The 23,173-nt window shown below is 50.9% G+C and overlaps 1 protein-coding gene across 1 annotated transcript in view; it reads right to left on the bottom strand.

Moving 5' to 3' along the window:
• Positions 1-7,703: 7,703 nt before the first annotated feature.
• The window catches only part of LOC133347953 (fibroblast growth factor 4A-like), a 29,436-nt gene continuing 13,966 nt past the window's right edge, over positions 7,704-23,173 (bottom strand). Inside the window, exon 3 of the mRNA XM_061560718.1 lies at positions 7,704-14,049. Within this exon, the coding sequence (XP_061416702.1) occupies positions 13,846-14,049 (204 nt within the window). The 3' untranslated portion in view covers positions 7,704-13,845. The remainder of the gene's footprint in view (positions 14,050-23,173) is intronic.

The following is a 23,173-nucleotide window of genomic DNA, read 5'->3' as shown; positions in this document are numbered from 1 at the left end:
TCATTTCGGGTAGGGTACGGGTACGGGTACCCATCTGCGACCCTGGTGCGGCCGGGTACGGGTAAGGAATCAAAACCCGTTTGCGACCTCTGCTGCGGAGGCAGCGAGGGTCGGTGGATCGTCGCACAGTTGTTGTGAAACTCCCCTCCCGCGGGCGCCGATGAGGTGCCGTACCCTCGCTCGCCGGGAGAAGGCGGTACGGCAAGTGGACGAATCGCCATCCGTTTCCATCCGTAAGATGATAATAGTGTTGCCAGCCTCGCACCCATGGGTTCTCTTCGGGTGCTCCGGTTTCCTCCCACACGTATAATAAACACAACCACTCATTGATGAATTGAAGACATCTTAAAATAAAACAATGCTGGGACCCTCCTGCAAAAGACTGCTATGACTCGGTGGGGCTTCCTGGATAAATTAGGGAATGATGTAGAGGAACAGATGTATGGAGATAGACTGCTTATTTTGTTACTTATATTCTCAACAACGGCGCTAATGATTCATTCAAATTGAAGGTCTTCGTGTGGCTGATGGCAGACTCAGAATCTTTATTTATCCTGGAGGAATCCGACGAGCTATGAAGCTCTTTTCCACAGATGTCTAGCAGGGGCAGCTCAGCAAGTTACCCGTCCTTGATGTTGATGGACAGCAATCTATATATATAAAATCGTGAATCTGTCTGTCTGTCTGTGTGTCTGTGTGTCTCCGGAACATACGCACTTTCATTGGACGGCGGTTGCCCCTGGCAACGGCTAGCGACGCCTTCGCCGCTTTCATTGGACCTGGCAACGGCTAGCGACGCCTTCGCCAAGGGCTGCAGTTTCATTGGACGGCGGTTGCCCCTGCCAACCGCTAGCCACGCCTTCGCCACTTTCATAAGCTCCGTAATTAATTAAATAATAGCCATTACACAGTGTTGTTGGCGCGCTAGGGGGGGGACGAACGCCACCCGTACCCTGCCTCTTCCAAGTCGACAATTTTAGGCGAGGCCGCAGGCTTTGCACGCTACTAGGCCCCGACACCCACCACGCCACTCTGAGGTAAATTCATCAAAGTTTTTCCTACTTTTCACTACACCCCCACCACAATGTGTGCTATTAATATTACTTTTAAACCCAACGCGCCAACAATCGATTACTTTAATGTTCACTGTACAAATACTCATTAAGCTGGGTGAGCGTACTGACAGTCTATTATGTACCCTGTAGCCTGCTTATTAAGCTCTGTCAGCGTACTGCCACTCTATCATGTAGACTCTAGCCTGCTTATGAAGCTGAGTGGGTGTACTGGCAGTCTATAATGTAGACTGTAGCCTGGTTATTATAATCGATTCTTTAAATGTTCTTTGTACAAATAGTCATTAAGCTGCTTTAGCGTACTGCCCGTCTATTATGTAGACTGCTGCTTGCTTATTCAGCTGGCTGGGTGTACTGCCAGTCTATCATGTACACATTAGCCTGGTTAGGAAGTAAAGTTAGTCAATTTGTAACACGTACGCTTTCGCAAACATTATTCATAAACAACGTTATTGCGTTTAGATCGCCTTATTTATTAAGGTGTTGTCACCCTTATCCACCACCCGACACGCCCAATCTGCACAAAATTGTCACGTTCATAAAAGACTAAGACTTGACTGCTTTAGCCCACCGGTGTGTTCAAGCGGAAAACCACAACAATTACCATTTCTCATGAAAAAACTACTGTATAATTATGTTTAAACCACACGCGCCAATAATGGATTTGTTTAAATGTTCACTCAACAAATACTCATTAAGCTGGCTGAGCGTACTGCCACTCTAGAATGTACAGTGTAGCCTGGTTATATTTCTGGGTGGCTGTACTGACAGTCTATCATGTACACATTAGCCTGCTTCTTAAGTAAAGTGAGTCTTTTTGTAACACGTACGCTTTCGCAACCATTCTTCAAAAATAACTTTATTGCCTTTCGCTCGCCTTAATTATTAATGTGTTGTAACCCTCCACCACCCCACACGGCCAATCAGTCAAAAAGTGTCCCGTTGATAAAACACTCATAAGTCTCTGCTTTGGCCCACCGGTGTGTACAAGCGTAAAACCACAACAATTCCCATTTCAGAGTACGTCCTTTCGCTGATGCTGGATGCAATTACCAGCCAAACGTCGTACTGTTCAGTTGTCTGTCCATCTGTGTACGATCACTTGCGAGGGATTTGCCGGGAGGCACGTCCCGTGCCCCGCGATGGGAATACGCATGTCACTGTGTATGTGTTTGTGTGTATGTATGTGTGTTTGTGTGTATGTGTGTGTCTGCGTGTATGTATGTGTGTGTATGTGTGTGTCTGCAGCAAGCGCGTGTATGTGTACCTATGGACGCGCGCGCGTGTGTTGTGTAGGGGGAACGGTAGTGTAGTGGTTAGCGTGCTGTCTGTGTCTGTGTGTGTGTCTGTGTGTGTGTGTCTGTGTGTGTGTCTGTGTGTGTGCGTGAGTGGTGTGTGGGGAGCGGTAGTGTAGTGGTTAGCGTGCTGTCTGTGTGTCTGTGTGTGTGTCTGTCTGTGTGTGTCTGCGTGTGTCTGTGTGTGTGTCTGTGTGTGTGTGTCTGTGTGTGTGTCTGTGTGGTGTGTGGGGAGCGGTAGTGTAGTGGTTAGCGTGGTGTCTGTGTGTGTGTCTGTCTGTGTGTGTCTGTGTGTGTGTCTGTGCGTGTGTGCTGTGTGAGGAGCGGTGGGTGTAGTGCTTAACGCTACGCTGCGCTACCAACCCGGCGAACCCAGTTCGATTCCCGCTCACGGCCACCACCGGTGACGATTATTTGAACCTCCCCTAGGTCGACTCTGCCTCAAACGAGTAACTGCTGTGGCGTATTAACATCGCCACTGGGGAGACAAAGGCGGCCGGCCGTGGTGGATACAAGTCCCGGGCGAAGCCGGGTAGTACAGCTAGTGTCTATATATATACTGTCATTGCACATTGAGGCGGTGGAGCCAGACGATTGCTTCAGGATTAGCGGAGTGGTGCATCGTGGCTGTGATGATGCCTCCTCCTCCGTTCTTCTAAGTTCAATGGATCTGTCCTGGGTGATCACAGCCTCTGCACGATGCTGGAGAGTTTTTAATTTTCCATTTTGTTCATCATATTTATCATCATCATCAAGTTAAAACCATTTTTTTAATCTTGATTTTAAGCTTTCGTGACTGCAGGAATCCATACTATTTGGTTCTTTCGGTAAAGTCACGTAGGTAGAAAAAAAAAATTTACTTGTTTTTTTATTTTACCAAGTAAGGCCCACTGAGCTATATAGCTCTTTTTCAGAAGCGACCTGGCCACAAATGACAGCTCAACGAAGTGGCTTATCATCACGTGGAAGGGTATAGCAGCCGAATATTCTAAACGACTGTTTCTAAACGTGGAGGGAAAAACCGGAGGACCCGGATCAAAATCCACGCGACCACGGGGTGAACACGCAACCTCGAAATAGAGAGGCGCCAGGGTTGGGATCGAATCCACGACCTCCTGTATACCGAGCGAGTTAGTTAACATCTCGATGCGGTTTAGGATTGCTGCCTGGAAGCTTTTGCGGAAGATACAAGACAGGGAGGGAGGCCTTCCGCCTCGGGTCTTCGACGAGGAGTTTGTGACACGTGAGAGACGTTTCACTGCATCAGAGATGTTGTACTACAAGAGATTCCCCGCCAGGGAGCGCATTACACCCACAACGACGTAGCTCGGGTGCTTCTGTGTTCTCAGCATTAACCAACTGAACTTTGTGATCGCTGCTCGACGGTAACTAAAAGGCCGACTTCTGTGACAGCCTTGGAGCAGAGGTCGCAACCGGGTACCCGATACCCGTACCCTACCCGATACCTGGCTACCCGTACCCGGGTACGGGTGGCCGTTTGCGACCCTGGTGCGGCCGGATACGGGTACGGGTAGGCCGTGAGTCACTGGTGAGTAACCGTTTGTCACTCATTTAGGGTAGGGTACGGAACGGGTACCCGTACCCGGCCAGGTACGGGTACCCATTTGCGACCCTAGGTGCGGCCGGGTACGGGTACGGGTAAGGAATCAAAACCCGTTTGCGACCTCTGCCATGGAGAGAGAGGCTGAGATAAACACGCACAGAATCACGGAGACAGAGACAAAGACCCCCCCCCCCCCCCCGTATAGCGTGAATAGACTTGTTTGGCAAGTTAGCGAGCGCCTATGAAGGTCGATATGGGCACACGAGTGGGTGGGTGGCCAGCACCACGATCGGCCACCTTTTTCTCTTTCGTGACGATGCTTACACACCGCACCCGTTACTCATTTGAGGCTGAGTCGACCTAGGGGAGGCCCAGCACCGGGTCAGATAATCGTCACTGGTGCGGGTGGCCGTGGGCGGGAATCGAACTCGGGTGGTCGGTTCCGTGGCGCAGCGCCAACCACAGAGCGCTAACCACGACAGAAATGTACAGAAACACGCAGAATCTCCACGTTCATTTGAACCGGCTTCTCCCTTCACCACGTGGGAGCCGTGTTCACCAATCATCTGGTGCGTGCGGCGTATGAGGACTGCCAAGCGCGCAAAGATGTCCCGCGGTGTATCGCGACGATGGGAGTTTTTGGACAACCCCAAACACGAGAAATGTTTATTGTTTTTTCCGTTTATGCAAAAATACACTCGACATTTTGGCCACAATGGCGTCGCTCAGGATAAATACGATGTGTAATATTTTTGTTATTTTATTGTGTTGGTGGTGTTTAAGCGAATTCATTATCGCCACGTGGTCTCTATCCCAATGTGGGGGGGGGGGGGGGGCTCGAGGGTGGAGGAGCTGGAGAAGGATTCTCGGTGGGGGGGGGGGGCACGGAAGACGTCGCGAACGCCGCTCTCTGTGTTCGCGACTCGAAGCGCGTCCAGCCGCCACGTGGGAGGCGCCGAGACGGCCGGCACACAGCCGCGTGTCCAGACGCCGCGCGGGCAACCGGACACAGCCACCAAGACGCGCGGCAGCCCACAGACACTTAGCAGACCACAGACACAGCACAGCACAGACACAGCACAGCAGCCCGCAGACACAGCACAGCACAGACACACAGCACAGTCACAGCACAGCAGCCCGCAGACACAGCACAGACACAGACACAGCAGCCCGCAGACACAGCACAGCACAGACACACAGCACAGCACAAACACAGCACACCACAGACACAGCACAGACACAGCACAGACAGCACAGACACAGCACAGCACAGACACAGCACACCACAGACACACAGCACAGACACAGCACACCACAGACACACAGCACAGCACAGACACAGCAACCACAGAGACACAGCAGCACAGCACAGACACAGCACAGATACAGACCACAGACACACAGCACAGACACACAGCACAGCACAGACACACAGCACAGACACACAGCACAGACACACAGCACAGCACAGACACACAGCACAGACACACAACACAGCACAGACACACAGCACAGACACACAGCACAGAGACACAGCACAGACACAGCACAGAGACACACAGCACAGCACAGACACACAGCACAGACACACAGCACAGCACAGACACACAGCAACCACAAACACAGCACAGACACACAGCAACCACAGACACACAGCAACCACAGAGACACAGCAGACGCGCAGCGGCAGACCGGACACACTAAAACAGACGTCAAACCAGACGCACCGCAGCTCCCCGCCCCCCCGACACACGTCAGGCTGGATAGCAAAGCAGCCCTGACGCCACGATTCGCCGGGCGCACAACCAACCCCTGCCGCGTCAGTGAAGAAAGGCGACGTGGCCGGGTGTCGTTCGGACGGTGCCTGCAGACCGGCAGGGCAGGCCCACTGTCGACTGGCTCGCGAGAGAGGCAGGAGAGTTGTCCGTGGCTGGGTGGGTGGCGAAGTTGGTGTGGGGTCGTGCCCATGCCTGGTTTGGCTATTGGGTTAACGCTGCCAAGCTTGGTGGTGTTCATTCAGACGCTGTCTTTCCGACAGACCTGTTCTTCACCTGAGGACGGCTGCTTGCGTTGTGGCCGAAACGTCGTGAGAAGTGTATTTTATTATGTTAAATTTTTATTATTTTATTATTTCCCTTCTACGTGACTTTTCCGAAAGAACCAAGAAGATGAATCCCTGCAGTCACGAAAGCTTTAAATCGAAATTTATTGGGTTAAGGTTTCGGACGAGGACTTGTACCGATTTCTCCAGGATAAAGACGTCTTCTGATGCTGTATTCGTGCCTGGTTAGCTAGTTAGACACGGGTTAGTAATCTTGCCCAGTTGGCTCGTTGGTTAAGGAGAGGGCCACCTGTAAGGACTGGGCGATCGATAGGTTGGCTGGCTGGTTTGCATTCTGACCACAAGCATTGTGGTTAACGCAGACATGATTCCTTGTAAGAGGTTTCAGTTTGGTGTTCTAACATCTTGACACCTGTTTTGTTGCCAGAAAAAAGGGGAAAACCCTATTATCATATTTTGGTTCTGGCAAAGGAGGTCCCATGACGGTTAAACGTCGTCGCATAGGTGGAGTTTGATTTCTATATTTGGGGGGGGGGGGTCGCTTTGTCCCTCACATTAGGAATTTGCGGGTGCATATAATTAATCTAGTTTTCATTATAAATTATTGAAAATACATTTATGAAGGTGTCCAGTTTGGGAGGTGCATTGCCCCTCCGTGCGCCCCCCACCCGCCTCCTCCGCCCATGTGTATTTGTATGGGTTGATCTCGTAGTCGTGGCTGGCCAGATCGTTGGTCAGGGTCATGGGGAAGGTCTTCGTACTCTCGGGGCTGGTCGGCGAGCTGATTTAGGGGGTGCGGGGATCCCGTGTGATCGGCTGGTGCGCTCTCGTCTCCCTCTACCCTGCACCCCGCCCGCACCCCCCTCCCCCCCATCGTCACCCATCTCATGTCCCAGGGTGTTTGGCCAATGGCCACCTCTCGCAGTCGGCTGGAGTAGCTTCCAAAACCCATCATCTCCCAGGCGCACCGGGAGAAGGCGCGTGCGTGCGCGTGGTACATTACGACGACTGAGAACACTCACAACGCGGTTGATGGACACGATACACTGCACAGTCCCGCTAGTCTTGGTTTCATCTTGTTGTTGTTGTTGTCGTTGTTGTTATTGTTGTTGCTGGTCGTGAATTTACAAGCGGTGGTGTTAGACCGCCTGCTCGCTCGCCACTGTCATCGTCAACCTCACGCATTTTATTTTTTTCCCTCCTCCTCCTCCTCCATCATCATCAATCATCCGTGGTACATCTCGAGAGGTATTACGCGAGTTCAATAACGTCGCGTGACACGGCAGCGGCGTGCGTGTGGGTGTGTGGGTGACGCGGCGATTACTAAATTGTTAACATTTATGAAAGCAGACGTTACGAAATATTAAGTACACATCATCACCCCGATGCTATATATATTTTCAGGCGCAACACCCCCCGCTCCTCCGCCCCCTCCCCCCTCCAAAAACAAACAAACAAACAGCTCTTCTTGACTTAAAACTTTCGCGACTACAGAAATTCATATTCTTGGTTCATTCGGTAAAGTCATGTAGATAGAAAATAAAATTAAAATAAAAAAATAAATTCAAAGTGTAAATAAAAGCAAAGAAACCACGACGTTTCGATCGCAACACAAGCGGTCTTCATCAGGCGGAGACCGCTTGTGTTGCGATCGAAACGTCGTGGTTTTTATTATTTATTATTTTAATTTTATTTTATTTTTTTATCTCCGTGACTTAACCGAAAGAACCAAGAATCTAGACAGCTCTTCTCTTGTCGCTACACACCGACAGGCTGAGTTGTCCCCTGGCTGCCCGACACGTGGCGTCACTTGCAAGCGACTGTCACCAGACACGGGTGCTGTCCTGACGGCCACTGCAGGGGAGTGGACAGAGAGTGGGAAAGTGACCCGGCCGTGACGTCACTCCGGCATGACCCAACGTCATTTGAACGTCTTTATCTGGACGTTCGACGATTTATCCCTCACCCCATCTCCCCCCTCCCCCGTTCGACCTCACGGCGATTTGGTTTAACCCGTCATCGAATGTTTACGAAATAATACCTGGAAATCCAGCAGCACTGTTTGTAAATCATTCACCTGACTCTGCTGATGAAGTCAGCAAAGGGTGAAATCGGTCGGTCCGGTCTTTGCCTCCTTAACCAAATGCTGCTGTGGTTATATAATAATAACTGAAGACCGGATGGCCAATGGGCCCATGGACTAAGCTACTTTTGACTTTGTATCTACGGCACGTGGGTATACTCTCTGTGCGTGCGGAACGTCGGATAATCGATTTAACCCGTGCCCCACAACGCTGCACTACGGCGCTCCTACTCAGAGAAACGAGACCCTGCATCGCAAACCAATCCCTCGAGCAGCGACAAGACCAGAGAGCTTTTGAACAGCAGTGTACGCAACGCGGGAAACAAAACTGCGTCTTTAAGACATCTTAAAAGCAAAGGTGCCTGGGACTATACAGGATGATCCATCGATTATAGATATCTCACTGATTTGAAGAGGGAAAAAACCTCGTATTTATAATACGCTACGGAGAGCGATTGCCCGAACCTTCTCTTACTGCATGGGGTCCCCCCCGCCCTTAAAGGCAGTGTTATTGACGAATGCGCTGATTGTTTTTATTGTTGTTGTGGCTACGTACGGTGCGAAAGAAGTTAAACTCACGTTGCAGGCCAATCACTGCGCGCGATGCTGTCCAAAGAGAGTTAAGACTTCGAATTACGTGTTTCTTGAGGATTGGTGGAGGTGGGGTGGGGTGGGGGGAAATGTAGAGAGGCTTTGACGCACCCTCCACGATGTTTCAGTCAATTTAAGACACAGGCGTGGCCACGGCAGGACGAGTATGGCCGTGCAAGTCAAACTACGGACAATGAAAGTTCACCACTGCAGTCTGCGCTCCTTCAGCGGGCGAGGAGGAGGAGGAGGAGCGGCGAAACTACACGAACTCCCTCCCTCTCCCTCCCTCCCTCTCTCTCATGAAGCCCTCTCGTCGTGGCCGGCGGACCTCGACATTGGCATCGAGCTTCTGGACATTTCGCTGCTGCCAAGCGCAAGAGGAGACTATGAATTGCTTTAGTGGGTTATCTACAGACGGATCGCAGTGTGTCTTGCAAGCAATTACGCGAAACTTGTTTTTTTTTTGCGGCAAGCCGATTGTCATTGAATGTCAATTTGCACAACTCTAGTGTTTTTTTTCAGATTTCCACTTTGTACATGTAACACTCTGTAAACTTTTTTAAACAAAAAAAAATGTCTTAGTAATACCATATTCTCCGAAATAAAAGACGCACTTTTTTCCCTATTCTAATTAAAAAATAAAACTTTATAGGTGCGTCTTGTAATCCGTTAGCTGTGTCACTGTGTGTGTGTAGAGACCATATTTGTGGCACTTTATTACCACCTGGGGCACGAGGTTTGTGGGTGCGTCTTACTTTTACAGAGAATACGGTAACGACAGCCAACAGTGATCAACATCGACAACGCCGAAAACAAACAGGACAACTTTAACAACAGAGTTCTAAGCTAGGATGACTAATAAATATTTGGAAATATAAGTGCTGTACAGAATACCTTTCAAACGAAATGATTTTGTTGTGTTTTTCAAATGTTTTTTTTTTACAAATAGCCACCGCATATAACTTATAATTAAAATGATCAAAATATACACATAGCCATTTTTTATAATTCTATACTGTATATATACTGTATACACACACACTACTCATAGTAAGTACTGTACTGCATACTTAACCGCATTTAAAAAGTGCATTCATCATTTGTAAAGAAGTGGTTGCTGAAGGAGATGGTTTGGATAAAAGGGTTGGTGGAACGATGAGTGGGTCTCTGGTGCTCACTGATCACCAGGCACGTTTCGATTAATCGAGCGCTCGCGATTGCAACAGCGTGCATTGATCGGATTGCGCGGCGTGAGAATCGATGATTTCAGCTGGACACATGGCGACGGTGGCGAGCGAGGCAGAGAGACAAACGATACAAATGAGGCAGTACCAAACGAGACGTGACAAATCATCGGTTCTTGAATCGAATCGTGATTTGATTCGTTTGTTAAAAAAGAAAATGCCTCTGCCGAATTTGTTCCCATCTCGTTCGCGTTGGCTCATTCGTTGGTATTGGCCTGGACTCTTACATTTGTCACATTTAGCCTGAATGAACGTGAGCATGACATTTTTTCATGGAATAGGCATCGATCGCACGCAATCTATTTTCACACGTAATGATTACATATGCATGTGTCGGGAGCGAATGAACCGTAAAATTTTTTGAAAAAATATATTTCAATTGATAAATCGATTAATCGTTTCGTGCCCATTGAAGTATGATAAATATTCCACTGGGGGGCGCTAGAGACCCGCAGACGGGAGTCACGTGCACGAAAGTCGGTGAACGCGAACGCAGTCCAAATGTTTAACTTGCCACTGAGGCTACCGAACCTACCAACCACTCGTGGTCGATAAACTTTCGTGGTACCGTTTAATTGACATGGGCGCTTGAGTTTATACAGCACCGGGTTTGACCAATTCTTCTGTTGTTAAATCTTTTTTTTAGGTACAGCAACAGGATGAGTGGGGGGGAAAAGCGATGGAAATTCCATATTTTCATGGCGAGAGCCAGACTGATCATAGAACCCACCACTTGACTTGCCACGAAGTGGTGATCGTTTTAACGGCCTCGAAAAAATGATGGGCTGCAATGGAACCCTGAACAGTGGGATGTAGAGTCAATCAGGATGAGTAGAATAAATACTAATTAAAATAATGTTCACGTGTTTACCGAGAACCTCAAGACATTTTTGAGCCGGGTCCTGCTTTACATTGGGATGTTTAGCCAAGTCATTGTTTTTTTTATATGACGACTTTTAAGAATCAATTGGTGTGGGAGGAAAACCGGGAGTCCTGGGCGAAACCCCACCACCACCACCACGCACGAGGAGGGCATCACCCTCGAACGTCTAACACAGACGGATCCACGAATGCCACCCACTTGCTGCACTGCAAACCGCCCGGCGGGGCAACTTGAGTATATCGATGGCCGGCTTTGGGGAATCTCGCACGGAGCTCTGCGTGATACACCAAACCTCGGCCTCCAATGCGATGTCTCACGGGCGTGCCCCACCACGCCAGACTTGGGTGGTGTTGGATAAGAATGCGTCTCTGGGCTTAGCGGGGCTTCTGTGCAGACCGGAGCTGTGTGTGTGGTCGTGTCAGTGTGTGTCTGTGCGCATCTGCGTCTGTATTCCGTATGTATGAATGTGCGCGTGCGTGTGGTGGGGAGTGGTAGTGTAGCGGTTAGCGCGCCGCGCTACGAACCCGGCCACCCGAGTTCGATTCCCACTCACGGCCAACACCAGTGACGATTATCTGAACCGGTCCTGGGCCTCCCCTAGGTCGACTCAGCCTCAAGTTAGTACCTGGTGCGATGTGTAAACATCACCGTTTGGGAGACAAAGGTGGCCGTGCGTGATGCTGGCCACTCACCCCCTCGTATGCGGTTCCGGCCTTCATAGGTGATCGTGAACAGCACTTTCCCCAACAGTCTGTTAAAGGCTATATGGGATGTTTGTCTTTGCATGAGTATATGTGTAAATGTGCACGTGTCACTAAGTCTGTGCGTTTTACATGTGAATGTGCCGTGTGTGCTTATCCTGTACGTATTTGTACATGCGTATATCCGTGCGTGTCTGTCTGTCTATATGTCCTATCGCCCCATACAAAATCAAAACCCCGACAGACGGCGGGTTCGGGCAGCCAAAAATCCAGCGTATTTTCCAAATCCTCTTGCATTATAGAAATATGAGCGGCTATAATAACCGTGTCGGAGTCACTGAGCCGGAACCGCTCAGAGCCTGTGTTCGGATCCAGGTTTCAGCCGCCCGACCATGATTCAACCGAGATTCTCGAGCGGAGACCGATCAGTGTGAGATCGAGACCCACCCATAGACTCGCAGAGAGACTCGATCTCTCAGCTGGAGAGACCGATCGAGTCACAAAGAGGCCAGTCGACTCGCTACGGTGGTGCCCCGATGTTAACTACCTTTCCCCGTGGCCTCGTGGATTTTTCTCCGTGTCCACCAGTTTTTCCCTCCAGATTTAGAATCAACACGCGTTGAGAGTATTTGGCTGCGATACATTTCCACGTGATAAGCCACTTCGTTGAGCTTTCATTTGTGGCTCCTGAAAATAGCTATACAGCTCAGTGGGCCATACCTGGTAAAACATTTTTAAATTCATCGTTTTTTGTTTCGTTTGCAAAGACAAAGTTGTGATTAAATTGGTTTCTCAAGCATAGCGAATTAATGATGGTGTCAGTCCAGTCACCACCGATGACTGAAAAATGAGATTTTTTCCCATCGTGTTACATTTGGCGGGGGGGGGGGGGGGGGGAAATAATTTGCCAAAATTCTCACTTTGAAATTAAATATTTTTGATTTGATTGCCATGCGGCAAGGAACGCGTCTATAGTAGCAGGGCACGTGAGGCATTGCAATGCCCCTCTCTTGAGAACAAAGAGGGGACCGCAGTGACCTCAGAAGGGCAGTAGTTCTATGACATCATAATCATCATCGTTGTCATCGTCGTCGTCAAAGATCCTCATCCAGGGCCGTTCCCCGACACGAGGTGACGCTACACTGCTCGATGCTAGAATTCCGAAAAAGGAATATCTACATCTCACGACAACTCGCTACTGAAATCCCGATCGGGTTCCACTCAGGAGAAGCAAAAAATAAAGAACATCAATAATGTTTTTTTTGATTTTAAGCGACACGTGGACAACCCAAAATGATCGGTCAGTAGCAGTCACCTGACATGCGTTGTTCGTTACCATTGGGGACAAGTGGCGGTCGGTCGTCTTGTCCTTCACAAGCCTCATTCGGCTCGTATCTAAGAACTGCCGTGTCCCATTATAAGTGCCCTCGCATCTTGCCACATCAACATAACCGAGGCAAGTCCACTCCACCCATCGCCACCACCGCCCCAGCCCGTCACCTTAAAGGTGTCTCTCTGTCTGTCTCTCGAAGTCTTCCAATCCTCACGTTTGTTGTCGTCATCATCATCATCATCGTCATATTCTTCTCCTCCAGATCATCGCGGACAAATTGCAGCGAAATGGAATCACCGATTCATGAGCAACCACGTGATGATTTGGCGACAGTTGTCAAGTCGATGGCTGCGATTGGGTGGTCGATGTTCTTCATCAGAGAAGTGGACCTTCATCGTAGGATTGTAATCTTCATCGTTTGGAGCTGGGGGTGACTCTGGCTGATGTCTTCTCACCACATCCAGGCCTCCCTAAGCCAAAACTTCATAGTCCAATGAAGCTGTGAGAACCCAAACGCAAACACACACACACACACACGCATACTCCACCATCTCGTCCCATTGCTGGTGGCATCATCATCAACTCCCAATCACTATCATGAACTTTGGTCTATCTATTGCTGGATGAAGTCCTCCCCATGCCATGTGAGTGATTGCGATCTTTGTTGTTGTTCACCACGCTGGTTCCGCGATGCCACCACAATCAACGTCAACGCTTATGCATCCCACCTCTCTGATCTCAGTTTAACACGTGGGCTTTGATCTCATCGCTCCATCGCAACATCCGCGCTGGTTGACTTCTCGGGTATTCCCCCCCCCCTCTCTTCTCCTCTCCCTTTGGCTGCCATTCCATCACCAGTCTCATCCACCGGACATTATCATCATCCTCACCACGACCATCACCACCCCTGCTTGCGACGGCGAAGTCCCACCAAAGCCCACACCTCAGCGTTGCCTCGAACAGTCAAAAGAGCGACGGCGTCCCTCGTTCGCGTTCCGTGAAGGGGGCCGTCGCGCCTACGCCGGGTGCTCGTTCTCGCCGCCGATGCGTCTGGGCAGGAAGTGCGTCACGGTCAGAGCCAGGGACACCCGGCCGCCTCTCTTGCTGCGACCCCCCTTGCTGAGGCCGATGTACATCCCAGCGTGCTCCCACGACTCGTAGGCGTTGTAGTTGTTGGGCAGCAGGATCTCGCGGAACTTGCACTCGTCGCTGAAGTTGGACTGCGAGCGAGAGAGACAACGAAAAAACGTGCGACCGGCCGCGTCAAATTCTTTCAACCTCCCGTCTTTCGGAGACAACGATCCCCCGCCACACCCCCCCCCACCCCCCTCTGTATCTGTACCGCAAGTCCTCGCTTTACGTGCAGTGTTCACACAACGCGTCTTCGCTATGACGCGGTTCTTCCGTCAGGGAACGCTTTTCGCGTAACACACACCGTTATTATAACGCGGAACGCGTCCCATTATAACGCGGAACGTGTTCCATTATAACACGGAACGGCCCTTTATAACGCGAAACGCGCCTGTTATATAACGTAGTTTAGGTCGATGACGAACTACTTTCTTGTGCTGCACGGCCGAGTCGATACAGTGCATGGAATAATACAGTAACGCAGCGGCATACCCTCAGATATTTGACCCGCCATCATACCGTGCGTGTGTGCGTACATCGTCAAACTTATTTCAGTATCATTCACGGCGAAATTGTTTTCGCTTCACGCGCCTTTTTGCTTCACGCGGCACTTTTCAGGATACGCATCAACCGCTTGACACGAGGACGCCGCTGCACACGACGGGAACCCAGCCTGCCCCTTGAGCGAGCGACACGTAGGGAGGGGTACATGGCTTGAGTCGTGCCTCCGTCCTGCGGCTCGTCATGAACACACAACTTTGCGAATCAGGATATTTACGCAATTGCCTTCTGGCGGCGGGAGAGATCACAAGTATGACACTCACATTCGGAGCAATCCTCATTTCTCAATGCCCCAAATGTCACGTCAATCATCCTTACGCTTGGCAAATTGCTGCCGCCACTCGGACACCCGTGTTCGATTCCCGCTCACGACCACTTAGGGAGACAAAGACGTGGTGCTGGAGACCCACCACTTCACTTGCCCCAAAAGCATGTTAAGGCTACACGGGGATCTTTGTCCTTGGCTTGTTGATAATATACATTTGGGGAGTGCTGGCACAGCGGTGAGCGCACTGCGTTACGAACCTAGCCACCCAAGTTGGACTCCCACTCATGGCCACTGACACCAGTGCGCATTATCTGTCCCTCCCCTACGTCGACTCCGCATCAAATGCGTGCCTGGTGCGACGGGATACAAAATCAGCCGGGCGTGGTGCTGGCCACCAACTCCCTCGTGTGCCCTGCCAGCCTTAATAGGTTCTCGCGTCCAGCGCTTGTCGCGACAGCCTGTTAGAGTCTATACGGTTAGGGGATCTTTGTTGTATGCATGGCAGTGGAGGCGGCAAAGCGAGGAAGAGACGGGGTGATGAGGCGGAGCGGTCGGGAGCGAGCGTGTGCGGACACGTGTTGCGGGATGCCTGTGACGCAGCGCGCACACCCCCCACTCTCAACTGCAAAGGTCACCGCCCGTCTGATGGTGCTTCAGGTGTTTGCCTTGAACATCACCGCACGGCGACAACGGCTCACCGCCGCCGCCGCCGCCGCTACACATGGTTGTGTCTGTCGCCCGGGGCCGCGTGTAAGCACTTGAGGATGAATGCCTCGACATTAGCGCTCGTGTTGCGAGTCGAGAGGTGCGGGGCTAGCGAGGGTCGGCAAAGGTCATGCCCGGGAGCGACGGCTCACAAGGCTGACCCCCTAAACGCTCACTCTCACCAACCCGTCCACCCACCCGCCCAACCGCCCATCCCCTCTCTCCCTATCTTGTCCTTCTCAATTCTCAAGCACAAGCACCGGTGCCTTTGTCAATGCACTGCTGAATGAAGGTTTCACTGCATCGCGCGCTTCCAGATGAGCGTCTGTGGCCGTCTGGAACGCTCTCGCTTCCGATATTAGGAAGCCACTGGAGCTTTTAAATCATCTGTATTGAAAACTAATTTCTTTAGAACTGGTTTTTAGTTTGGAGTTTGTTGTCCATACCCCGCACCTCCGATTGGCGCGGTTGGCTACGTACGGTGCAAAAAAAGTTCAACATACACACACAACGTTCCCCCACCCACCCCACCTTACTTCACTAGGCCCGTCAGTGTGTGTTGGTGAAAGTGACGAAGTGAAGCCTGGGACCGGTTCAGATATGACTCGCCACCGATGTTAGCCGTGATCAGGACTCGAACTCATGTCACGAACCAAACCACCCCCAAATCTCCCCCGGACCCCCCACCAACCTATCCACCCCAAATCTCCCCCCCACCACCACCACCACCAACCAAACCCCCCTTCAACTCCCCCCACCACCACCAACCTAACCACCCTAAATCTCCCCCCCCCCCCCCCACGACCAACCTAACCCCCCTAATCTCCCCTCACCCCACTCCCCACCACGTATCACTCACCACTGAGCTAACGACACGTAACGACGCAATGTCCGATTCCACAAATAGACGATGCGAGACATCACGCTGCTCCTGGCGCCGGTTGTTTCCCATCTCCCGTGCGCCACCTGGACGTGAAGGTTGTCGCTGTTGATCTGCAATCTTACAATCTTACATCAGCAGCCGTGCGAACGAAGAGGACGCGAACAAACTTCCGTGGCGAGTGATGTGCGCGCCTCTCCCGGACGCCGAGTAAACCTCCACGCACGACCGACGCTGCGCGGCGACAGGCCTTCATCTAGCGGTGGATTGACCAAGGGATGAATGAACGTGATTCACGGTGTTATCTTTTTTTTAATTCATCACGACCGTCGGCTCGCGAAACAAAGCGAATGCAACTTCTAAAACGTTCATTTGGTCACGATGGAGTCGCGGTCGGCCGCCAACCGCGTGTGCCATTCATTGTGCGGCAGCCAATTAACGAACGCTCAATTAAACAGGCATGCGGCCAGGGTGCACTGTAGGAAACCCGATCGCTGACGTGAGAAAGCGGAGTCGGGGGAGAGGATTGGGGGTGGGGGGGGAGGTGAATCAGCGGTGGGAAGAGAGAGAGAGAGGGGTCTTGGCGTGATGCGTGAACGACGATTCCACAGCAGCGTCCGCACGCTGTGAGACAATTCTGAAGGGTTCGACACCGGAGCAGGGGTGGCCAGCAGTGCCCGACTATCCTAGTAGCACGAGTAGCTACACAAGTAGCTACACAAGTAGCTACATATGTAGCTACGGGCCCCGCACTTTCAAGGGCCCCGCGCTAAATGCTTTCAAGCTATCAATTCCAGTTCAGTGATTCTGCACTTGCTCCATTACTATAGCACTATAGTGCCTTCGACTTTTATGAACGACTGGGTGTTCAAGGTTAGCGATTTGTCGTATTACCTGGCTGTGTCGCAAATGAAAAACTACAATTACTTTACTATGCAAGTTAAAAAATTGTGTTTTAATATTTACGTGTTTTTTATTTTATTTAGGGCCCCTATATAACATATGCTACAGGCCCCGCACTAACTTAATCCGGCACTAGTGGCCAGCGATTCGAGTCTTGCGAACGATGGTGGCAAACACATCCAGCGGCTGAATGGCAGTGTCGAGGTCTGCTGCTCGCCACGACCAAGAGGGCTTCTGTAGAGAAGAGTTCGTGTCGTGGATTTGCTGTATCAAGTGATACAGCAAATCTGGCTGTGACGGTCCCACCTGATGAGGGAGACTTGTGTTGCCTCCGAAACGTCGTGAATTTTATTATTTGACTTTTATTAATTTTAATTTAAAAATTTTACCTACGTGACTTTACCGAAAAAACTAAGAGTATGAATCCTTGCAGTCACGAAAGCTTCAAATCTAGAATCGTTCGTGTCGTGGAGTTTGTGTAGGGGAGTTCGTGTCGTGGAGTTTGTGTCGTGGAGTTCGTGTCGTGGAGTTTGTGTCGTGGAGTTCGTGTCGTGGAGTTTGTGTCGTGGAGTTTGTGTAGTGGAGTTTGTGTCGTGGAGTTTGTGTCGTGGAGTTTGTGTAGTGGAGTTTGTGTCGTGGAGTTCGTGTCGTGGAGTTTGTGTAGTGGAGTTCGTGTCGTGGAGTTCGTGTCGTGGAGTTTGTGTCGTGGAGTTCGTGTCGTGGAGTTCGTGTCGTGGAGTTCGTGTCGTGGAGTTTGTGTAGTGGAGTTCGTGTCGTGGAGTTCGTGTCGTGGAGTTCGTGTCGTGGAGTTCGTGTCGTGGAGTTCGTGTCGTGGAGTTCGTGTCGTGGAGTTCGTGTCGTGGAGTTCGTGTCGTGGAGTTCGTGTCGTGGAGTTCGTGTCGTGGAGTTCGTGTCGTGGAGTTCGTGTCGTGGAGTTCGTGTCGTGGAGTTCGTGTCGTGGAGTTCGTGTCGTGGAGTTCGTGTCGTGGAGTTCGTGTCGTGGAGTTCGTGTCGTGTTGCTGTTCCTCAGCAACATAGTTTCGGGTGCATGGCCACAATCGCCCCACTGTGGGTTGTCTTTAATGTATCTCTTGTATCTCTATGCTTCTCTACGTATCTCTATGAGTCTCCATGTATCTCTGTGTGTCTCCATGGGTGTCCTACGTGGTCCAGAGTTGTTGCATGGCCCCACTCGCACGACACCACTGCGGATTGTGTCTCTCATTTTACATTCATGAAGGAGATGTGCGCATCGGCCTGGCGATGTTTACATCGCAACGGCAGACGTGGCAGACGTTGAACCTGCATCTCCGATTAACACGGTTGGCTACGTGCGGCGCGATAGAAGTTCAACATACATATTATTTGGTTCTGTCGGTTAAGTCACGTCTAAAGATAAAATAATAAATTAAATTAAATAATAGCATACGACGTTTCGATTGCAACACAAGCAATCATCATCAGGTATAATGAAATAGCGACATAAAATCTAACCAGAAAACTATAGACAGACATATTAGCAGACAGATATCACCAAGATACATAGAGAGGGCAACACAGGTAACAAAGAGGAGTGATCATCTCTGTGGGGTGGCCTTAAATAGACAGAGGGGGGAGGAGGCAAAGAGAGGGAGGGGGTTAGAGAAAACATTTGCATATCAATGAGTGGACAACCGAAAACAAGGTGCTGCAAGTGCGATGACACGGCAAGCAAGCCTGAAAATCAGGAGAAGGACAAACTAAAATTCAATAACCTAGTAAAATATCGAAATGTAATGTAAAACAACACAGAGGGTCGGTCAACACACAAGTAACGCATAGCCTGGTTGATTACATATTTCAAAGATTGCTAAGTTAGAATTTAAGTGTGAACATTCCAAAGAGAGGACACAGGCAGAGAGAAGAGAGAAAAAAAATGATAAGCTTAAAACTTCCCCGTAGAAGTGGTTATTTAATTTAATTTATTATTTTATCTTTAGACGTGACTTAACCGAAAGAACCAAAGAATAATTCCTGCAGTCACGAAAGTTCTAAAATTAAGATTGAACCACTTCTACGGGGAAGTTTTATATTTACAAAGTGGCACACTTGAACTCACGCTCACACCTAAACACAAATGCACTGTCACTCAGAAACAACCTCACTCACAGTGACGGACATTGTCACGCTCACATACAAAGACCCACCCCCACCCCACCTCATAGCCTTAACAGACTGTTCGGGCGAGTGCTTAGCGAGCACCTCTGAAGGCCGACTGGGATACGAGAGGGTGGGTGGCCAGCTCCACTCCAGGCCACTTCTGTCACCCCAGTGGCGATGTTCACGTAAAAATGGCACCAGGTACTTATTTAAGGCTGAGTCGACCTAGAGGAGGCTCAGATCATCGTCACTGGTGTTGACTGTGAGCGGGAATCCTACTCGGGTCGCGATGTTCACAAGCGTAGCGGGCTATCTGCTACAATAGCCCTCCGCACGCTCACAAACACACTCAAAGACAAAGATCCCCCATATATCCTGTAACAGACTGTTGGGGCAAGTGCTGTTAGCGAGCACCTATGAAGGCCGGAAAGGCACACACGGGGGTTGGTGGTCAACACCACGCCCGGTCGCCTTTGTCTCCCCAGTGGCGATGTTTAACACACCGCACCAGGTGCTAATTTGAGGCTGAGTCAACCTAGGGGAGGCCCACGATCGGCTCAGATAATCGTCACCGCGTGTTGGCCACGAGCGGTAATCGGGTTCGCAGCGCGCTCACCGCTCCACCACCGCTCCCGACTCGCTCACTAACACACACTCACAACACTCACACTCGCACGCACTCTCTCGTGCTCCCAGAAGAAACCGGATCGCTCACTCCGCGTGCACGCGGGAGTGGAGTGCCGCGCGTTCAGCCGCCGTTTGCTCGCGAGCAATTCTGTTCTGCCATTCACTCATTATTACTACTACGACTACTACTACGACTACTACTACGAGCGTGCGCCCGTCGTGACGCTGGGGCGAAGCGACAGGCGCGCGTTCCGTGCCTCTCTCGTACGGGTGAGTGACCGCAGCGCGTTCACCGAGGGCGAGGTCAACGCGGGAGATGTTGCGCCCGCGTACGTGGCGGTGGCGACGATGAGATCGGACGGACGGCGTCTCTCTTTCGCTCTCTCTTTCTCTCTCAAGCTGTCACCATCCGGAGACCTCCCCCCACCCCCCACCCCCCCCATCAGCGAACGCTTTGTCTGTCTGTCTGGCTCCCTCTCCCTCTCTCTCTGGTATTGTGTAACGACGCATTCGAGAGGCTGCTCTGTCGATCTGCTCTCTTAAAGAAATGATCAGAGGCCGGTTTGTCAGTTCATTGTCTGCAGACCTCATCAGGCGATTACAGAATCAGAATATGTGTTGCTACTCGAGGAATCCGATGAGCTATGAAGCTATTTTCTTGTACACATGTCCAGTGTGGGCGGGTAGGAACATTACAAAAACAAACAATACAGACACAGGACAGTGGTGCACAGTACAAGAAAGGTAAACTAATCAGCCAGTCCGCCCGTCCAATGGAGGCCCCGTTAGACAGCCGTTCGTCCACCTGTCGCTCTGTCTGTGTTTGCTTTTTGCACAGTTACACAATGCAAGAGACGAGTCTGCCAATCTCCAATATATACACGCGCTGTGAAGAATGGCCAATGCGCCAGAATTGGCCCTGGAAGATGGCATCACAGAACTGCTTATTTCACCACAATACGGTCACACCTTTTAAGCGCACTGCCTAGAGTGTCCCTCGTATGCCAATCAAATGAAAATTATAAAATCTTACTCATGAAAATCCAATTATAATTTGTTGGGGTTTTTTTTTTGCCGTGTGTGCAGGCATTCGTGACTGAGCTGAGACCATCAGCTCGCTACCCCTTGAGGAGCCCGGGCGCGAACAAGCGCGGCTGAAAACCCGGCCTCGAACCCAGGTCCTCAGCTGTGTCAGCGCAAGTTTCCTGATGCCCGAGGTCACCCGTCTATACTGGCTCTAAAATCACAGCCGCCTCGGTTCAATTCCTGGTCACGCACATCACAAAGAGGCAAACGGTGTCTGATCTTGCTTGCAAAATTCCTTTTTTTTTGTCGACGAGCGTGTGGCTGAGTGTGACTGGGTGGCCTGGTAAGTTACTGAGTGGATGCTTTACTGGCTTGCTTCATGGAGGGAATTGCAAAGAGGCTGATATTTGCAAACATACACAGAGCTACTCTTTGGTTCTTTCGGTAAAGTCACGTAGAAAGAGAAAATAAGAAATAATAGTATACGACGTTTCGATTGCAACACAAGCAATCATCATCAGGTACAAATGAAAGAGAAAACAAAACCTAGTAAACTTAGCAATATAATGTAATACAACACAGACAGTCGGCTAACATAACAGTTAGCACCCTACCTGGTTGATTACGTTCTTCCAAAGATTGCTAAATTTAAGAGAGAGATTAAACACAGAACAGGAGACACATAGACAGACACGTAAGCAGACAGAGATAACACAGAGACACAGAGAGAGACAAACACATAGTCACACAGAAAAACGACGCCTCTGTGTCGAGGCCTTAAATAGAGAGAGGGGGGCAGATAGCTGTCAAGGTGCAGCCCTGCAATGCCTTGGCTCTCGCCACTGCTGGCGATAGGGCCTTAACGGGAGACAGATCTTGGAGAGCCCCACTCGAGGGTGTTTGTCGCCACACTGTTCGGGAGAGGTGTAGCTATTAACTCGCCACTGACGTTAGCCGTGTGGCCTAGACTCAAAATCTGGTCGCTGGGTTGGTGCTGCAGTGATCTAACCGTTGCGCCACTGCTCCCCCTCCTCCACCGACCCCCCCCCCCAACACACACACGTGCATGCACGCACGTATATGTATAACCTATTTAAATTACATCACGCACGCAATGGTTATTAAATACGCACATGGCAGCATTAAGAACGTGTGGCGACACGCAGGCAGGCAGAGAGGCATCGCGCAGACGCACAGAGAGTGAGACGGGCGGTAATGACGAGGTTTAGCCCGAGTGCTTTGCTCGCATGTGGCAGGCAAGGGCTGAAGCCGCGTATTTGCGCAACGCGGTGGAGACACAGGTTATTATTAGGGCACAATTACAGGTGAAAATCAGCGTGTAAGGGCGTGCGTGTATGTGCGTGGAGCGGTAGTGCGGTGGTTAGCGCGCTGCGCTACGAACCCGGCGACCCGAGTTCGATTCCCGCTCACGGCCAACACCTGATGACGATTATCTGAACCGGGTCTGGGCCTTCCCTAGGTCGACTCGGGAGACAAAGGTGACTGGTAGTGGTGCTGGCCACCCAACCCCTCGTGTGCTGTGCCGGCCTTCATAGGTGCTCGCGAATAGGACTTGCCCCTACATTATGTTTAGGCTATACGTGGGGGGTGGGTTAGAACATCAGTGGCGAATGCCTGAACCCTATCCTGGGCCTCCCCTAGGTCGACTCGGGAGACAAAGGTGACTGGTAATGGTTCTGGCCACCCAACCCCTCGTGTGCTGTGCCGGCCTTCATAGATGCTCGCGAATAGGACTTGCCCCTACATTATGTTTAGGCTATACGTTGGGGGTGGGAGAGAACATCAGTGGCGAATGCCTGAACCCTGTCCTGGGCCTCCCCTAGGTCGGCACAGCCTCGAACGAGTAAACCCGACGCCGTGTGTGAAAACGCCGGCGCGGGGGTGAAAGACAAAGACGGCGCGGCTCCGGCCCAAACCTTCCGCTGTTTCGACCTTTGTAAGCGCACCTCGCTCGCGATCCCTTGCCCCCCCGGCAGCTTGTGTCGGCTCTTTGCACGACCTGATTTACAACCGCAATCGTCGTCGCTGCCTTACGCAGGGAAACAGCTCGTAAAGCGGACCTCTCTCGTGTCCTGTCGACGCA

The sequence above is a fragment of the Lethenteron reissneri genome, chromosome 26 (assembly GCF_015708825.2).
Source record: "Lethenteron reissneri isolate LAM-NWPU_2019-01 chromosome 26, ASM1570882v1, whole genome shotgun sequence".
Lineage (NCBI taxonomy): Eukaryota > Metazoa > Chordata > Hyperoartia > Petromyzontiformes > Petromyzontidae > Lethenteron > Lethenteron reissneri.
This window is presented reverse-complemented; position numbering and strand designations above follow the sequence as displayed.